Genomic DNA, 15,424 nt, shown 5'->3' with positions numbered 1-15,424 from the left:
AGACCAGTGAGCAACATCCGCCCCTTTCTTAGTGAGTGCCACCAAGGGCGCCACTATAGACGAAAATCCAGCGATAAATCGTCTATAAAAATTCGCAAAGCCCAGGAAACGCTGAAGCGCCTTCAAACTAGTGGGCTGCACCCAATCCAGGACTGCCTGTACCTTGGAACCCTCCATTTGGAAACCTTCTGGGGAGATAATATATCCTAGAAATGCGATTTGCTGAACTTCAAATTCGCACTTCTCCAGCTTCGCCCCAAGCCGGTGGTCTCTGAGTTTCTGGAGGACTAAGCGTACATGCTTCCGATGTTCCTCCAGGGAATGGGAGAAGATTAGGATGTCATCTAAGTATACAACTAAGAATCTATCCAAATATTCCCTGAGCACATCATTCATGAAATCCTGGAAGACTGCCGGGGCATTACAGAGCCCAAAAGGCATCACCAAATATTCATAATGCCCCGAGTGGGTATTAAAGGCAGTCTTCCATTCATCCCCCTCTCTTATTCGGATTAGATTGTACGCACCGCGTAGGTCAATCTTAGAAAAAATGGTGGCAGTACGAAGCTGGTCAAACAAGACCGAAATGAGAGGCAGTGGGTATGAGTTTTTAATCGTGATACGGTTCAATTCCCTGAAGTCGATGCAGGGTCGCAACGAACCGTCCTTTTTACCCACGAAGAAGAACCCCGACCCAACTGGAGACTGTGAAGGTCTGATAAATCCCTTAGCCAAGTTCTCCTGAATGTACTCTGCCATAGCCTGAGTCTCAGGACGTGACAGGGAGTACAACCTGCTCTTGGGAAGCTTAGCATTTGGCAACAAATCAATGGCACAGTCATAGGAGCGATGGGGAGGTAGTACCTCTGCAACTTTTTTGGAGAACACGTCCGCAAAATCTGCATAACACCCTGGCAATCCTGGCAAACTTAGCTGCGAGAACCTGACTGGAAGGCTCAAGCAACTCCTGAAACAATCAGTACTCCAACTAAGAATCTCCCCAGAGACCCAGTCAAATTGAGGATTGTGGGCCCTTAACCAGGGTAACCCCAACACCAATGGGGCAAAAGTACAGACAGTCACATAAAAGGACAATTTTTCAGAGTGTGTGGCTCCAATAAACAAAGAAATCTGGCTAGTGCAAGAGGTAATTTTACCTTGGGATAATGGTTCCCCGTTTAACCCACAAATCTCAATTTCCGATGCCAAGGGTACTAAGGGAACAGAGTGTTTCAGGGCGAATTGGCGGTCCATAAAAACCCCGTCGGCCCCACTGTCCACAAAGGCCTCAGTCTTGACAGTTTGACCGAGGATCTTCAAAGTCACCGGAATGATAAAAGTCTTCTTGGGAAATTCTGACTTCTGGCCTGACAGGATATTTCCCATCACCCTCAGGCCCTGAAGTTTTCCGGCTTTTCTGGGCATGATACTACCACATGACCTTTATTCCCACAGTACAAACACAACCCCTGCTGTCTCCTCCGCATCTTCTCACGCGAGGAGAGGCGGGTAGCCCCAATCTGCATAGGCTCCTCGGAAAATTCCTCAGAGTCTGAGGTTCCCTTGGGAAGGAAGGAAATCTCAGTCTCCCTTTCAAGCCTACGCTCTCTCAGCCGTCTATCCACCCGGATGGATAACTGCATGAGCTGATCCAAGCTATCAGGCAAGGGATGTTGTACCAGTTGGTCCTTTATCTGGTTAGAAAGACCTCTTCGGTACTGGTGTCTCAGGGCTGGGTCATTCCACTGGGTATCATGGGCCAACCTCCGAAACTCCGTACAGTAAACCTCAACTGGCCTTCGCCCTTGCTTAAGGATCGAAATCTGAGCCTCGGCTGAGGCCGTCTTGTCAGGGTCATCATACAACATGCCCAGTGCCGTAAAAAAAGCATCAACACTTTTAAGCGACGGACAGTCAGGCTGCAACCCATATGCCCAGACCTGTGGGTCTCCTTGTAGCAAGGAAATCACTATGCCCACCCGCTGAATCTCCGACCCAGAAGACTGAGGCCTAAGCCGGAAGTATAGCTTGCAGCTCTCCTTGAAACAAAAGAACTGCGAGCGATCTCCAGAAAAACGATCCGGGAGATTTACTTTCGGCTCCTTAACCCCTGCAGGTGCTGCTGCTGCGGGAGCTCCGCCAGCAGCCTGGGAGGTGTGCATTTTAATGGACAAATCATTACATTTTTGAGTCAGGACCTGCACCTGATCAACCACCTGTTGCAACGTATTTTGAGGGGTATGCTCCATATTCCCACAAAATTTCAACAGGAGTATTGGGCTGCTGAATATGTTATGCACACCAGTGCCTGCAGGAAAGCACTGGTGTCAGGACTGTTATGCACTCCAGTGCCTGCAGGAATGTACTGGTGTTTGAACTGTTATGCAAAACAAATGGACTCACAGACAGACTAGGGAATATGACATAACGTACACAGAAGGTGGTAGGGTAACAAAATACACACAACGTGAACAGAGAAGCCCAGAGGCTAAGGAACTGGGTATCTCCCTTGTATTAGAACTGCTCAGATGTGAAAAGCAAGATGTTGTGTTTTAATACATAGAAAACCCGAAATGCTGTTGCTAAGGGCAACAGCAAAACCCTAAAGGGTTACCAACGGGTGTGGCAGTAAACTCCTTGGTCAGAGATGGAATGATAGACACAAGGAGATTCTCCACAATCCTAATTCTCACTTGCAGTGCACAGGTTCGGTTTACTGCCACTAAACTGACCCCTGACACCTAGCACAGTGAGACAGGATTAGACAGGCAAGTCTTAGAATACAGCCGCAAACTTGCTAAGTTCACAGAGTAGTAACAGAACCCCAGCAAGCTAAACGACTGACTCCAGTCTTACTGCTAGGTCTGGATTGGCAGAGTGTAATACCAAATCCCCAGGCCTATTTGCAGTAAGCAACAAACAAATACAAAGCTACACAGTACTGGCTAACTTTCAGAAACTGACTAACCAACAAAGATTCAGCAGCATCTGCTTACCCTGAAAAGAGGCCTTATAAAGCAGGTGCTGTCCACGCCCCACTCAGACCTCACAGACTGTGAGCACAAAAACCAGCACCGGATCCCCTGCCATGCACAGAGCCTATAACCACTGCACAGCAAAAGACCCGAACCGGAGTATCAGCTGCGCTCAGGTTACTCCGCTAGCACTTGTCTCCCGGTTGCCATGACGACGTGGCAGCACAGGGCAGGAGACCCTAACATAGAGGGAAAAAGCTGCAACATACAGCCAGTTCCCAGGAACAAAAGTCCTCCCCCGCTTCCTCTAAGTCCACCGCATGACGCTGGGGCTCCACAGGCGGAGCCAGGTACGGTGGGGGCCCGTCTCAAGAACTTCAGCGACCAGTGGGCTCGCTCACGGGTGGATCCCTGGATCCTGCAAGTAGTATCTCAGGGGTACAAGCTGGAATTCGAGACGTCTCCCCCTCGCCGTTTCCTCAAATCTGCCTGTCACGATCCAGGTAATTCCTTATCAGTATTTACCTTCCAAATGCCTCCTGAGACTGTCCCAGTGTTCCAAGCCTGGATTCCATCTGCACTGTCTGCATGCAGCACGCTGCATCTCAATGTCTCAAATCTCTTCACTGTGATTCTGGCAGCTTCATGGTTAAAACTCACATGCAAGTTACAAACAATCTTTCCCTCCAAAAGCTAACATGGGCGTAGCCATGTTTTCCTAATCACGTGATACCTTTCAGCCTATCAGCTGCACTCTGCTCTCAGCCTGATTACCCAGCAGCTGCACTCTGATCTCTGGTTAATCAGCCAGCCAATCCCTGTTTCCCAGCTGGTATAAATATCTTGTTCCTGGGGTGGAAAGAGGTCAGTGCTTCAATTGTCTTCAGTGATTCCAGTGTGCAGTCCTCCCATGGACTTTCTCTGCAGTACAGCCTGACTCTGCAGTGTCTCATCATTGCATCCTGTGACTGGCAGTTACCTGAGACCGGCTTCCAGCTTCTAGCTTCCAGCGGTGCCCTGCCAGTAACCATCGGTGTTCCGCCATCGATCCCCAGTAATCATCGGTGTTCCGCCATCGATCCCAAGTCTCCATCGGTGTTCCGCCATCGATCCCAAGTCTCCATCGGTGTTCCGCCATCGATCCCAAGTCACCATCGGTGTTCCGCCATCGATCCCAAGTCTACATCGGTGTTCCGCCATCGATCTCCAGTAACCATCGGTGTTCCGCCATCGATCCCAAAGTAACCATCGGTGTTCCGTCATAGATTCCAAGTCACCATCGGTGTTCCGTCATCGATCCCAAGTATTTCTCTGAACTGTGATTCCTGTTACCTGTACCAAGACATCAGTATTCCTCTGAACTGTGTTTAATAAACCTTTGAACTTTCCTTCGTTGTCTTGGTCACGCCTTCGGGCATTTGTTCTAAAGGTTCCCTGCATGTCTAAGAACCCTGTACTGCCTCCCAGGCACACACATACCTCAGCCCCTACAACTGAGGCTTCCCCCTGGTCAGCACCAGCCCTCAGTTGTGACAGTAAGCACTGACCTCCAAATGGATCCGGCCGGAGACCAGGTCCAAGCGACCAGGCCGATGCAAGAACTTGCAGCCTGCCCTGAACGTCAGGAGACTGTACAGGGCCATGTGATCCGCTGTCTCCAGGACCTCTCCTCTCGGCTGGATGGAATACAAGTAACCCTCCGTGGTTCAGGGGCGTCCAGTGTGCCGACTGCAGTACCTTTGGTGGTATCCCCACCCACCATTCCTGTTTCTGCTCTTTGTCTCCATTTACCGACACCTGCCAAGTTTGATGGTTCCCCAAAAGCCTGTCGGGGTTTCCTAAATCAGTGTGAGATATATTTCGAGTTACAACCTGGCAGTTTCCCAACTGACCGCACCAAGGTTGCTTACATCATCTCCCTCCTCAGTGGCTCCGTCCTCGATTGGGCATCACCTCTATGGGAGAAGTCTGATGCCCTGCTCTCTTCATATGCAGACTTCGTGGCAACATTCAGGTGCATCTTTGATGAACCAGGTCGTGTGACCTCAGCCTCCTCTGATATCCTCCGGCTACGTCAGGGGACACAAACAGTCGGTAAATATCTGGTACAGTACCAGATCCTAGTGTCCGAACTTTCCTCAGCCCAAGGAAGGGCGTCTGTGTCTACAGCCCAAGAAGGGGCGTCTGTGTCTAAAGCCCAAGAAGGGACGTCTGTGTCTACAGCCCAAGAAGGGGCGTTCGTTTCTGCAACCCCAGGAGGGGTATCCAATGTTCAAGCTCTAGTAGGGGCATATGAGTCTTCTCAAAAAGGAGTTTCTGATCTGTCAGCCCCAGGAGGGGTGCTGGAGAAAACATCCCTGAGAGAGGTGTCTGATTCGTCAACCCCAGGAGGGGTCACCAAAGTTTCAGCCCCAAGGGAAGTATCCAGAGCCAAGTTCCCAGATGGAAATTTTTGTGCTACAGATGCAGTTATGAACTCCTGTTTGCCGTCTTCAGAGAGCACCAACCTGTTGGCATCCAGCATGGACCAGGTCCAGGATGGTCTAACTGAACACTCGGATACCACTCATTCCGGTTCTAACCGGATTCTGACTCCTTCAGTTCCAGCCGATTCCGATATCTCTGGACCCAATCCGGTTCCATCCGTAGGTCCAAAGACTCCTTCAGTTCCAGCTGATTCGAATGTCAATCCAAAGACTCCTCCGGTCCCAGCCGGTTCAAGCTTTTCCGGACCCAATCCGGTCCCATCCGTCTGTCCGGATCAGCCTCCTTCGGTTCCAGCCGACTCCAGTACCTTCGGATCTAATGCTGCCCTATCCGTCGGTCTAAAGTCTCCGCCGGTCTCAGCCGGTTCAAGTTTGTCTGGACTCAATCTGGTCTCGTCCATAGGTCCAGTACAGTCTCCTCTGGTTCCAGCCAGTTCAAGTTCATCAGGATTCAATCTAGATTCTTCCATTTGTTCAGGTAAAGAATTTATAAGAAGTGTCCTGGGGCCACTCCTAAAGGAGGGGGTGCTGTCACGATCCAGGTAATTCCTTATCAGTATTTACCTTCCAAATGCCTCCTGAGACTGTCCCAGTGTTCCAAGCCTGGATTCCATCTGCACTGTCTGCATGCAGCACGCTGCATCTCAATGTCTCAAATCTCTTCACTGTGATTCTGGCAGCTTCATGGTTAAAACTCACATGCAAGTTACAAACAATCTTTCCCTCCAAAAGCTAACATGGGCGCAGCCATGTTTTCCTAATCACGTGATACCTTTCAGCCTATCAGCTGCACTCTGCTCTCAGCCTGATTACCCAGCAGCTGCTCTCTGATCTCTGGTTAATCAGCCAGCCAATCCCTGTTTCCCAGCTGGTATAAATATCTTGTTCCTGGGGTGGAAAGAGGTCAGTGCTTCAATTGTCTTCAGTGATTCCAGTGTGCAGTCCTCCCATGGACTTTCTCTGCAGTACAGCCTGACTCTGCAGTGTCTCATCATTGCATCCTGTGACTGGCAGTTACCTGAGACCGGCTTCCAGCTTCTAGCTTCCAGCGGTGCCCTGCCCTGCCAGTAACCATCGGTGTTCCGCCATCGATCCCCAGTAATCATCGGTGTTCCGCCATCGATCCCAAGTCTCCATCGGTGTTCCGCCATCGATCCCAAGTCTCCATCGGTGTTCCGCCATCAATCCCAAGTCTCCATCGGTGTTCCGCCATCGATCCCAAGTCACCATCGGTGTTCCGCCATCGATCCCAAGTCTCCATCGGTGTTCCGCCATCGATCCCAAGTCTCCATCGGTGTTCCGCCATCGATCCCAAGTCTCCATCGGTGTTCCGCCATCGATCCCAAGTCTCCATCGGTGTTCCGCCATCGATCCCAAGTCACCATCGGTGTTCCGCCATCGATCCCAAGTCACCATCGGTGTTCCGCCATCGATCCCAAGTCTCCATCGGTGTTCCGCCATCGATCTCCAGTAACCATCGGTGTTCCGCCATCGATCCCAAAGTAACCATCGGTGTTCCGTCATAGATTCCAAGTCACCATCGGTGTTCCGTCATCGATCCCAAGTATTTCTCTGAACTGTGATTCCTGTTACCTGTACCAAGACATCAGTATTCCTCTGAACTGTGTTTAATAAACCTTTGAACTTTCCTTCGTTGTCTTGGTCACGCCTTCGGGCATTTGTTCTAAAGGTTCCCTGCATGTCTAAGAACCCTGTACTGCCTCCCAGGTACACACATGCCTCAGCCCCTACAACTGAGGCTTCCCCCTGGTCAGCACCAGCCCTCAGTTGTGACACTGCCTTGCCGACAGCTCCCCCGGACAGGGAGGCAGTGCTGGAGGCGATTCACAAGCTGTATTCTCAGCAGGTGATAATAAAGGTACCCCTCCTTCAACAAGGACGGGGTTACTATTCCACAATGTTTGTGGTACCGAAACCGGACGGTTCGGTGAGACCCATTTTAAATTTAAAATCCTTGAACACTTATATAAGAAGGTTCAAGTTCAAGATGGAATCGCTCAGGGTGGTGATTGCAAGCCTGGACGAGGGGGATTACATGGTATCACTGGACATCAAGGATGCTTACCTGCATGTCCCCATTTACCCTCCTCACCAGGAGTACCTCAGATTTATGGTACAGGACTGTCATTACCAATACCAGACGTTGCCGTTTGGTCTGTCCACGGCACCGAGGGTATTTACCAAGGTAATGGCCGAAATGATGATACTCCTTCGGAAAAAGGGAGTTTTAATTATCCCGTACTTGGACGATCTCCTTATAAAGGCGAGGTCCAGGGAACAGTTGTTGATCGGAGTAGCACTAGCTCGGGAAGTGCTACAACAGCACGGCTGGATCCTGAATATTCCAAAGTCGCAGCTGGTTCCTACAACGCGTCTACTGTTCCTGGGGATGGTTCTGGACACAGAACAGAAAAAAGTGTTTCTCCCGGAGGAGAAGGCCAAGGAGTTGTCATCTCTAGTCAGAGACCTCCTAAAAACAAAACAGGTGTCGGTGCACCACTGCACGCGAGTCCTGGGAAAGATGGTGGCTTCTTACGAAGCAATTCCATTCGGAAGGTTCCATGCAAGGATCTTTCAGTGGGATCTGTTGGACAAGTGGTCCAGATCGCATCTTCAGATGCATCGGCTGATAACCCTGTCTCCAAGGGCCAGGGTGTCGCTGCTGTGTTGGCTGCAGAGTGCTCATCTTCTAGAGGGCCGCAGATTCGGCATACAGGACTGGATTCTGGTGACCACGGATGCCAGCCTTCGAGGTTGGGGGGCAGTCACACAGTGAAGAAACTTCCAGGGACAATGGTCGAGTCAGGAGACTTCCCTACACATAAATATTCTGGAACTAAGGGCCATTTACAATGCCCTAAGTCAGGCAAGACCCCTGCTTCAACACCAGCCGGTGCTGATCCAGTCAGACAACATCACGGCGGTCGCCCATGTAAACCGACAGGGCGGCACAAGAAGCAGGATGGCGATGGCAGAAGCCACAAGGATTCTCCGATGGGCGGAAAATCATGTGTTAGCACTGTCAGCAGTGTTCATTCCCGGAGTGGACAACTGGGAAGCAGACTTTCTCAGCAGACACGACCTTCACCCGGGAGAGTGGGAACTTCATCCAGAAGTCTTCCAAATGATTGTACACCGGTGGGAAAGGCCACAGGTGGACATAATGGCGTCCCGCCTCAACAAAAAGCTAAAAAGATATTGCGCCAGGTCAAGGGACCCTCAAGCGATAGCTGTGGACGCTTTAGTGACACCGTGGGTGTACCAGTCGGTTTATGTGTTCCCTTCTCTTCCTCTCATACCCAAGGTACTGAGGATAATAAGAAGGAGAAGAGTAAGAACTATAATCATTGTTCCGGATTGGCGAAGAAGAGCTTGGTACCCAGAACTTCAAGAAATTATATCAGAGGAACCATGGCCTCTGCCGCTCAGACAGGACCTGCTGCTGCAGGGACCCTGTCTGTTCCAAGACTTACCGCGACTGCGTTTGACGGCATGGCGGTTGAACGCCGGATCCTGAAGGAAAAGGGCATTCCGGAGGAAGTCATCCCTACGCTGATTAAAGCTAGGAAGGAGGTGACCGCAAACCATTATCACCGCATATGGCGAAAATATGTTGCGTGGTGTGAGGCCAGAAGGGCCCCAACGGAGGAATTTCAGCTGGGTCGATTTCTGCATTTCCTACAGTCAGGGGTGACTATGGGCCTCAAATTAGGTTCCATTAAGGTCCAGATTTCGGCTCTGTCGATTTTCTTCCAAAAAGAACTGGCTTCACTGCCTGAAGTTCAGACGTTTGTTAAAGGAGTGCTGCATATTCAGCCCCCTTTTGTGCCTCCAGTGGCACCTTGGGATCTCAACGTGGTGTTGGATTTTCTAAAGTCACATTGGTTTGAGCCACTTAAAACCGTGGAACTAAAATATCTCACGTGGAAAGTGGTCATGCTGTTGGCCTTGGCTTCGGCCAGGCGTGTGTCAGAATTGGTGGCTTTGTCATGTAAAAGCCCTTATCTGATTTTCCATATGGATAGGGCGGAATTGAGGACTCGTCCCCAATTTCTTCCTAAGGTGGTATCAGCTTTTCATTTGAACCAACCTATTGTGGTGCCTGCGGCTACTAAGGACTTGGAGGATTCCAAGTTGCTGGACGTAGTCATGGCCCTGAAAATCTATGTTTCCAGGACGGCTGGAGTCAGGAAGACTGACTCGCTATTTATCCTGTATGCGCCCAACAAGCTGGGTGCTCCTGCTTCAAAGCAGTCTATTGCTCGCTGGATCTGTAACACGATTCAACTTGCACATTCTGCGGCTGGACTGCCGCATCCTAAATCTGTAAAAGCCCATTCCACGAGGAAAGTGGGCTCTTCTTGGGCGGCTGCCCGAGGGGTCTCGGCTTTACAACTTTGCCGAGCTGCTACTTGGTCGGGTTCAAACACATTTGCTAAATTCTACAAGTTTGATACCCTGGCTGAGGAGGACCTTGAGTTTGCTCATTCGGTGCTGCAGAGTCATCCGCACTCTCCCGCCCGTTTGGGAGCTTTAGTATAATCCCCATGGTCCTTACGGAGTCCCCAGCATCCACTAGGACGTCAGAGAAAATAAGAATTTACTCACCGGTAATTCTATTTCTCGTAGTCCGTAGTGGATGCTGGGCGCCCATCCCAAGTGCGGATTGTCTGCAATACTTGTATATAGTTATTGCCTAACTAAAGGGTTATTGTTTGGAGCCATCTGTTTGAGAGGCTCAGTTGTTATTCATACTGTTCACTGGGAATAGTATAACGAGTTGTACGGTGTGATTGGTGTGGCTGGTATGAGTCTTACCCGGGATTCCAAATCCTTTCCTTATTGTGTCAGCTCTTCCGGGCACAGTTCCTAACTGAGGTCTGGAGGAGGGTCATAGGGGGAGGAGCCAGTGCACACCAGGTAGTCCTAAATCTTTCTTAGTTGTGCCCAGTCTCCTGCGGAGCCGCTATTCCCCATGGTCCTTACGGAGTCCCCAGCATCCTCTAGGACGTCAGAGAAACAATGTTATTTTAATGATAAGGGTGGCACTAAATGTGCAGGAGATTATACTTTTACATGACTTGCTCAGTGCACATCTCCCATTGTTCCTGCTATTTCACACACCCAGGTTACAGCGGTGTCATCTGAGTGACAATATGGGGTGGATTCTGCGTCGGACTGGCTGACCGGGGAACCGCTTCCAGTCCATTTATAGGATAATGTTTAGAGCAGAGGTTCTCAAACTCGATCCTCGGTACCCCACACAGTGCATGTTTTGCAGGTAACCCAGCAGGTGCACAGGTGTATTAATTACTCACTGACACATTTTAAAAGGTCTACAGGTGGAGCTAATTATTTCACTTGCGATTCTGTGAGGAGACCTGCAAAACATGCACTGTGTGTGCCCCCGAGGACCGAGTTTGAGAACCTCTGGTTTAGAGGCACCTCTGCACTCGCACCTGCAATCACCTGTGATGCAGGCAGGGGCGGATTGGGATGGAAAACCAGCCCATGAAACTTATGGAAGCAGCTCTAATGGCGGTGCAGCCAGATTAGGGGGTTAGGTATGTTGAGGGGGGTGGGATCCCTCTTCATAGGGTCTGACAGTACGCAATAGAGAAATAGAATTACCGGTGAGTAAATTCTAATTTTTTTCTTCTAAAATATGGCTCAGTTTAGCCACATTTATGTCTTAAATGTATAATTCTAGGTATGGGGCACCAGCCAGTAATTATTGCACAGTCTGAGTCTGATTGTGAGTCACATGCAGTGAATATGGCCGCATCTAGTGAGCATATGCTTCATTGTGTACATCTAGCAGGTAGATCTCGGTCACTTCTCCCTATATGCGATATGGATGTCTCAGGGTGTCGACTGGGTGGCAAATGGGTGTTCGCACAGAAGAGATCCGTCTCAGAGGCATGTAGCCAGAGTATGCATATGCCAAGGGGACACCTTTTTCAGGTGGATCTCATAAGGTGCCCATACTCTAGACAATATTATGAGCGATTTGGCCATTTCCGATGGATCGGAACTACAAATTGTTTATAATAGTGCAGATTGTTCAGTGTCTGTGAACGATAACGATCATGATGAGCGGTCCCACTGGTCGTTGGTCAGAGCTTCTGCACTTCCCTGCTGCAGGGTAGATCTGAAGCTATCGCCAATGACAGCATGCTTCTGGATGTAGCCACTCCCAGATCTTAAGCTATATCTTATGTGTATCGCAGTGTATCGTTTGCCCAGGACTGCCGGGGGAGTTCAAGGGAAATCGTTAACGAGAATGCATTGTTTACAGGTCGTCAAGTGTATGGGCACCTTATGTCCCAATAATAATAATGACAGCTGCGACAGCTAACAGACTAGTGTGGGGACCCATATGCGTGCAGCTGTAGTAGCATTCTATTGGCTACCGTATACAGAGCTGCATGAGACTCGAAATCTCTCCGTGGAGAGAGATAAAGCCCCATCCAATCAGTTCCTAACCATAATTTTCCAAACATAGCCTGTAACATGAGAGCTGATTGGCTGGTGCTTTATCTATAATCTATCACTCTCCAAGGCTTTAGTACATCTTAGTGTGTATGACACTTATTTTATTACTTTGCTTGCAATGTGTCTAACCCTCACAAACTGGGGAAATATCAATAACTATAATGAATTTGTCCTTGTTCCCATTCCCATAATACACTACAGTACATGAAGAGAAATGAAGGCAGAAAGCCTACTCACTAATGAGACCACTGACAAATATGTTTCAACTTCATTTTCGAAAAGCTGGTTTTAACTTTTGCAAGTTAAGATCAATCCTTTCTCTCTTTCAGTTTGCACCCAATGCAACTAGCACAATGCAGAATATGTTAGCAACACCTCTCCTTTAAGATTTTCTTTCACAGCCCTTTGCCCGTAGAACAGGTTAGAACGAAGTCCCTATCTGGTGAGCCATTATTTCTGTAATCCACAGCCAAAGGCACTGACACTTTGGGGCTTTGCAATGTCAGCCTCTACTTCTGGGATGGTACTGTGCTGGGTGCCATGGCATAACTAGCAGAGTAGCAGCTGCTATGGGGTCCATCAAGGCCCCATACTGCCAGGCCCCATAGGTCTGCCATCCATGCTGCTCAATGCCTGGCTCTGTCAGAGGATGGAAGATATCTTGATGTTAGCGGTTGCTAAAGGGCATGGTAATATTGGTATTGATGGGGGGACATAATTATATGATTATTTAATGGAGGTAATGACAATATTAAGAATTTATGATAAATATGATTTAAGGAATTGTTGGAGAACAGACCGATATGGGGGATTTTTTATAATATTAAGTGTATTGATAATGATATGGGGAATTGGTAACATAAATTGTCAGAACTAGATATGTCCCCTCTGGCCTCAGCTAATGGCATGGCATAAAGTGTCCCTCCCTAGAAAAGTTGGAAGAGGCCTCGATATTTCTAGTTATGCCCCTGAGGGTATGGAAACTGCTGGGACCAGATAAGTGATGCCTGGTGACCTTCATTTGTTGCCTAGTGAAGGATAGGTGGAACTCTTCAGTCATTAAACTTTCTGTGGAGCAAAACAACAACTTTTCCTCAATAAAGTTAGTATATGGGGCTATTTGAGGCCACATCGCAAACACAATGCAACTGCATTTTTGGCGATCGGGATGCAGTGCGCATGCGCAGGTCCCGTCGTGCACGTGCGGGGACAGTTAATGCTGGCAGGTTGCATTAACTGCGAATGGCCTCTGCCTGATTGCCAGGCAGAGTTGTTCGCAGGTCATACAGTGGGGCGGGGTGCCAAAAACAGGGGCGGGTCAGCTGCGTTTTTAGGGCAGCTGTATGACGTCACATGCAGCTGATCTGAGCAAAAAGATGGCAGCGGGGTTCCTGTCGTTGCACCCAGTCTGTGCCGGCAGGAGGCTTCCCTAGTTTCTGTGACCGCACACTAACTGTGGCGCGGTCGCAGTTGGTGGGTGGCGGGTAACATGCTGGGTGGCCTTGCCCTACAATGGGCGGCCCCCAGCATGCGAAAACTATGGCTTGCAAATTCTGCTTTTTAGCAGAATTTGTAATCCGTACTGAACAACCCCCAGAGTCTGCAAGCTAGTCTAATTATTACAGTAGGTGTCTGTGGTTATGGTTATATTAAGTGTATATATGGAAGTGTCTGGAATATATGCTAAATATTAAAATCATTCATTTTACCTTAAGTGTAGCTCCAAGTGACCGAAGTCCAGTTGAATGCCTCGCCAATTTAAGGACTCGAAAAATCCTCATTAATCGAAAGACTTGAACAACTTTCCCAACATTTCCCAACTCGTGATCACTGCCAATGGTCAGATCTACCAATAGAGTAAAGTAGAATGGCAGCACGGAAACAATGTCAATTAAGTTTAAGGGATGCTTGAAGAACTTCTTTAGGTTGGGAGCAAGAAGCAGCCTTGAAGACACCTCAAAAGTAAACCAGGAAATACAAAAATATTCCAGATTATGGAGAATTGGATCATCGATGGGAACATCATCCTCGTCTACTTTCTGATATTCTGGCATGCTGTTGATGCACATTGTGGATATTGAGAGAAGAACTACACAAATAGAAATAAAACTAAATATTTTGCTTGGTATTGAATAACCAGGATTTTCCATGGTCAGCCACAGTCGTTTGCGCAAGTTACCACATTGTAATGAGTTGAAGCGCATTAGGTCATGATTAAAGTCGGAAATTTCATCGACAGACATGTCCACACTGCTCACCTCACTTTCTTCATCCCAGTTACGCCTCCTGCTCTCTAATTTACGTTCATGGTATCGATAGCTGCAGCAGGAGTCTAGAAAAAACTCACTGATGCCCCAATACTCTATTTCTTGGGAGAACGAGAAGGCACATAGGTCATCCATCATGTGCAGTTTCCCAGTCTCGTAAAAGTACAGGACATATGGGAAAAGGCCTGGATTTCGGTCAAAATAAAACTCCTTAGACACCAAGTCATAGTCATCACAGATTTGTAGAATGGATTCTTCAGAGTCACAAAAAAGTAATCGACCCAGCCTTGTGTCTGGGAACTGCGACAGTGTAATAGAACTGATTCTCTTCTTCAGTCCCCCAACATTTATATTGATAGCATGATCCTTGAAACTGCCAATCCAAAATGTTTTACTTTTATGAACCATGGTGGCCAGTTATTATACTGCCTGTTTCTGAAAAACATAACATAAAATATTAGACTATAAAACAGAAAGTATTACACTGTACATATGTTGGGCCCTGAGAACCTACCTGTATTGGACATAGATCACTTTTCAGATTGGCTCATTTCAAGTCCATTCCATCCTATTCTGTATAGCTCTATGGAACCCTGTGGAAGAGAATTGGACTGATTTAGTCTTCTGATATCATGCAAGGAAGTTGGTCTGGTGCTGCTTTGCTTGCTACATGGCGCAGCAGGTTACATTGACAATAAAGCACTCCAATGGTAGCAAAGTATAATCATTTTCATAAAGTGCTTCTTATATGTAGTTTGGAAACATCTACAGTTTAACTGCAATAGTGACCATTTATTTTTAATGCTATAGTTAAAATTAGTTGTAAATTGATTTTGTCCAGTCCGAGGGCCTCAATTTTTCTGCAGTACGATCGGTTCGATTTGCTTCACCTGGTACTTCTGCCTTTGACTTATATGGCAGACCTCAACCTATAACATGTTGCCTGTCCACTCTTAAATTGCTACAAGTTAAGCTGGGTACACACTTATGCAATCGTTAGGCTGATCACACAATATCAGCCGATGGGCCTGAGGATTGTATAGGAGTGTATTCAGGAGTGTTAGCTAATCAACGGCTTAAGCTGCTCTTGCAAGCTATCAAATCAAGAGGTTGCATTCAATTTAATATTTAAACTGGCTGATTTCCCGATCCCATAGAAGAACATACAGTACACACTGAG

At 48.2% G+C, this 15,424-nt stretch overlaps 1 protein-coding gene across 2 annotated transcripts in view; it reads right to left on the bottom strand.

The window, feature by feature from the left end:
- Positions 1-14,652, bottom strand: part of LOC135055465 (potassium voltage-gated channel subfamily S member 1-like) — a 29,011-nt gene extending 14,359 nt beyond the window's left edge. For both annotated transcript variants that reach the window (XM_063959579.1, XM_063959580.1), the window contains exon 1: positions 13,687-14,652. In XM_063959579.1, the coding sequence (XP_063815649.1) occupies positions 13,687-14,652 (966 nt within the window). The remainder of the gene's footprint in view (positions 1-13,686) is intronic.
- Between the last annotated feature and the right edge of the window lie 772 nt (positions 14,653-15,424).

The sequence above is a fragment of the Pseudophryne corroboree genome, chromosome 3, assembly GCF_028390025.1.
Source record: "Pseudophryne corroboree isolate aPseCor3 chromosome 3, aPseCor3.hap2, whole genome shotgun sequence".
Classification (NCBI taxonomy): domain Eukaryota; kingdom Metazoa; phylum Chordata; class Amphibia; order Anura; family Myobatrachidae; genus Pseudophryne; species Pseudophryne corroboree.
Note: the sequence above shows the minus strand (reverse complement) of the source record. Positions and strands in the feature narration are given on the sequence as shown.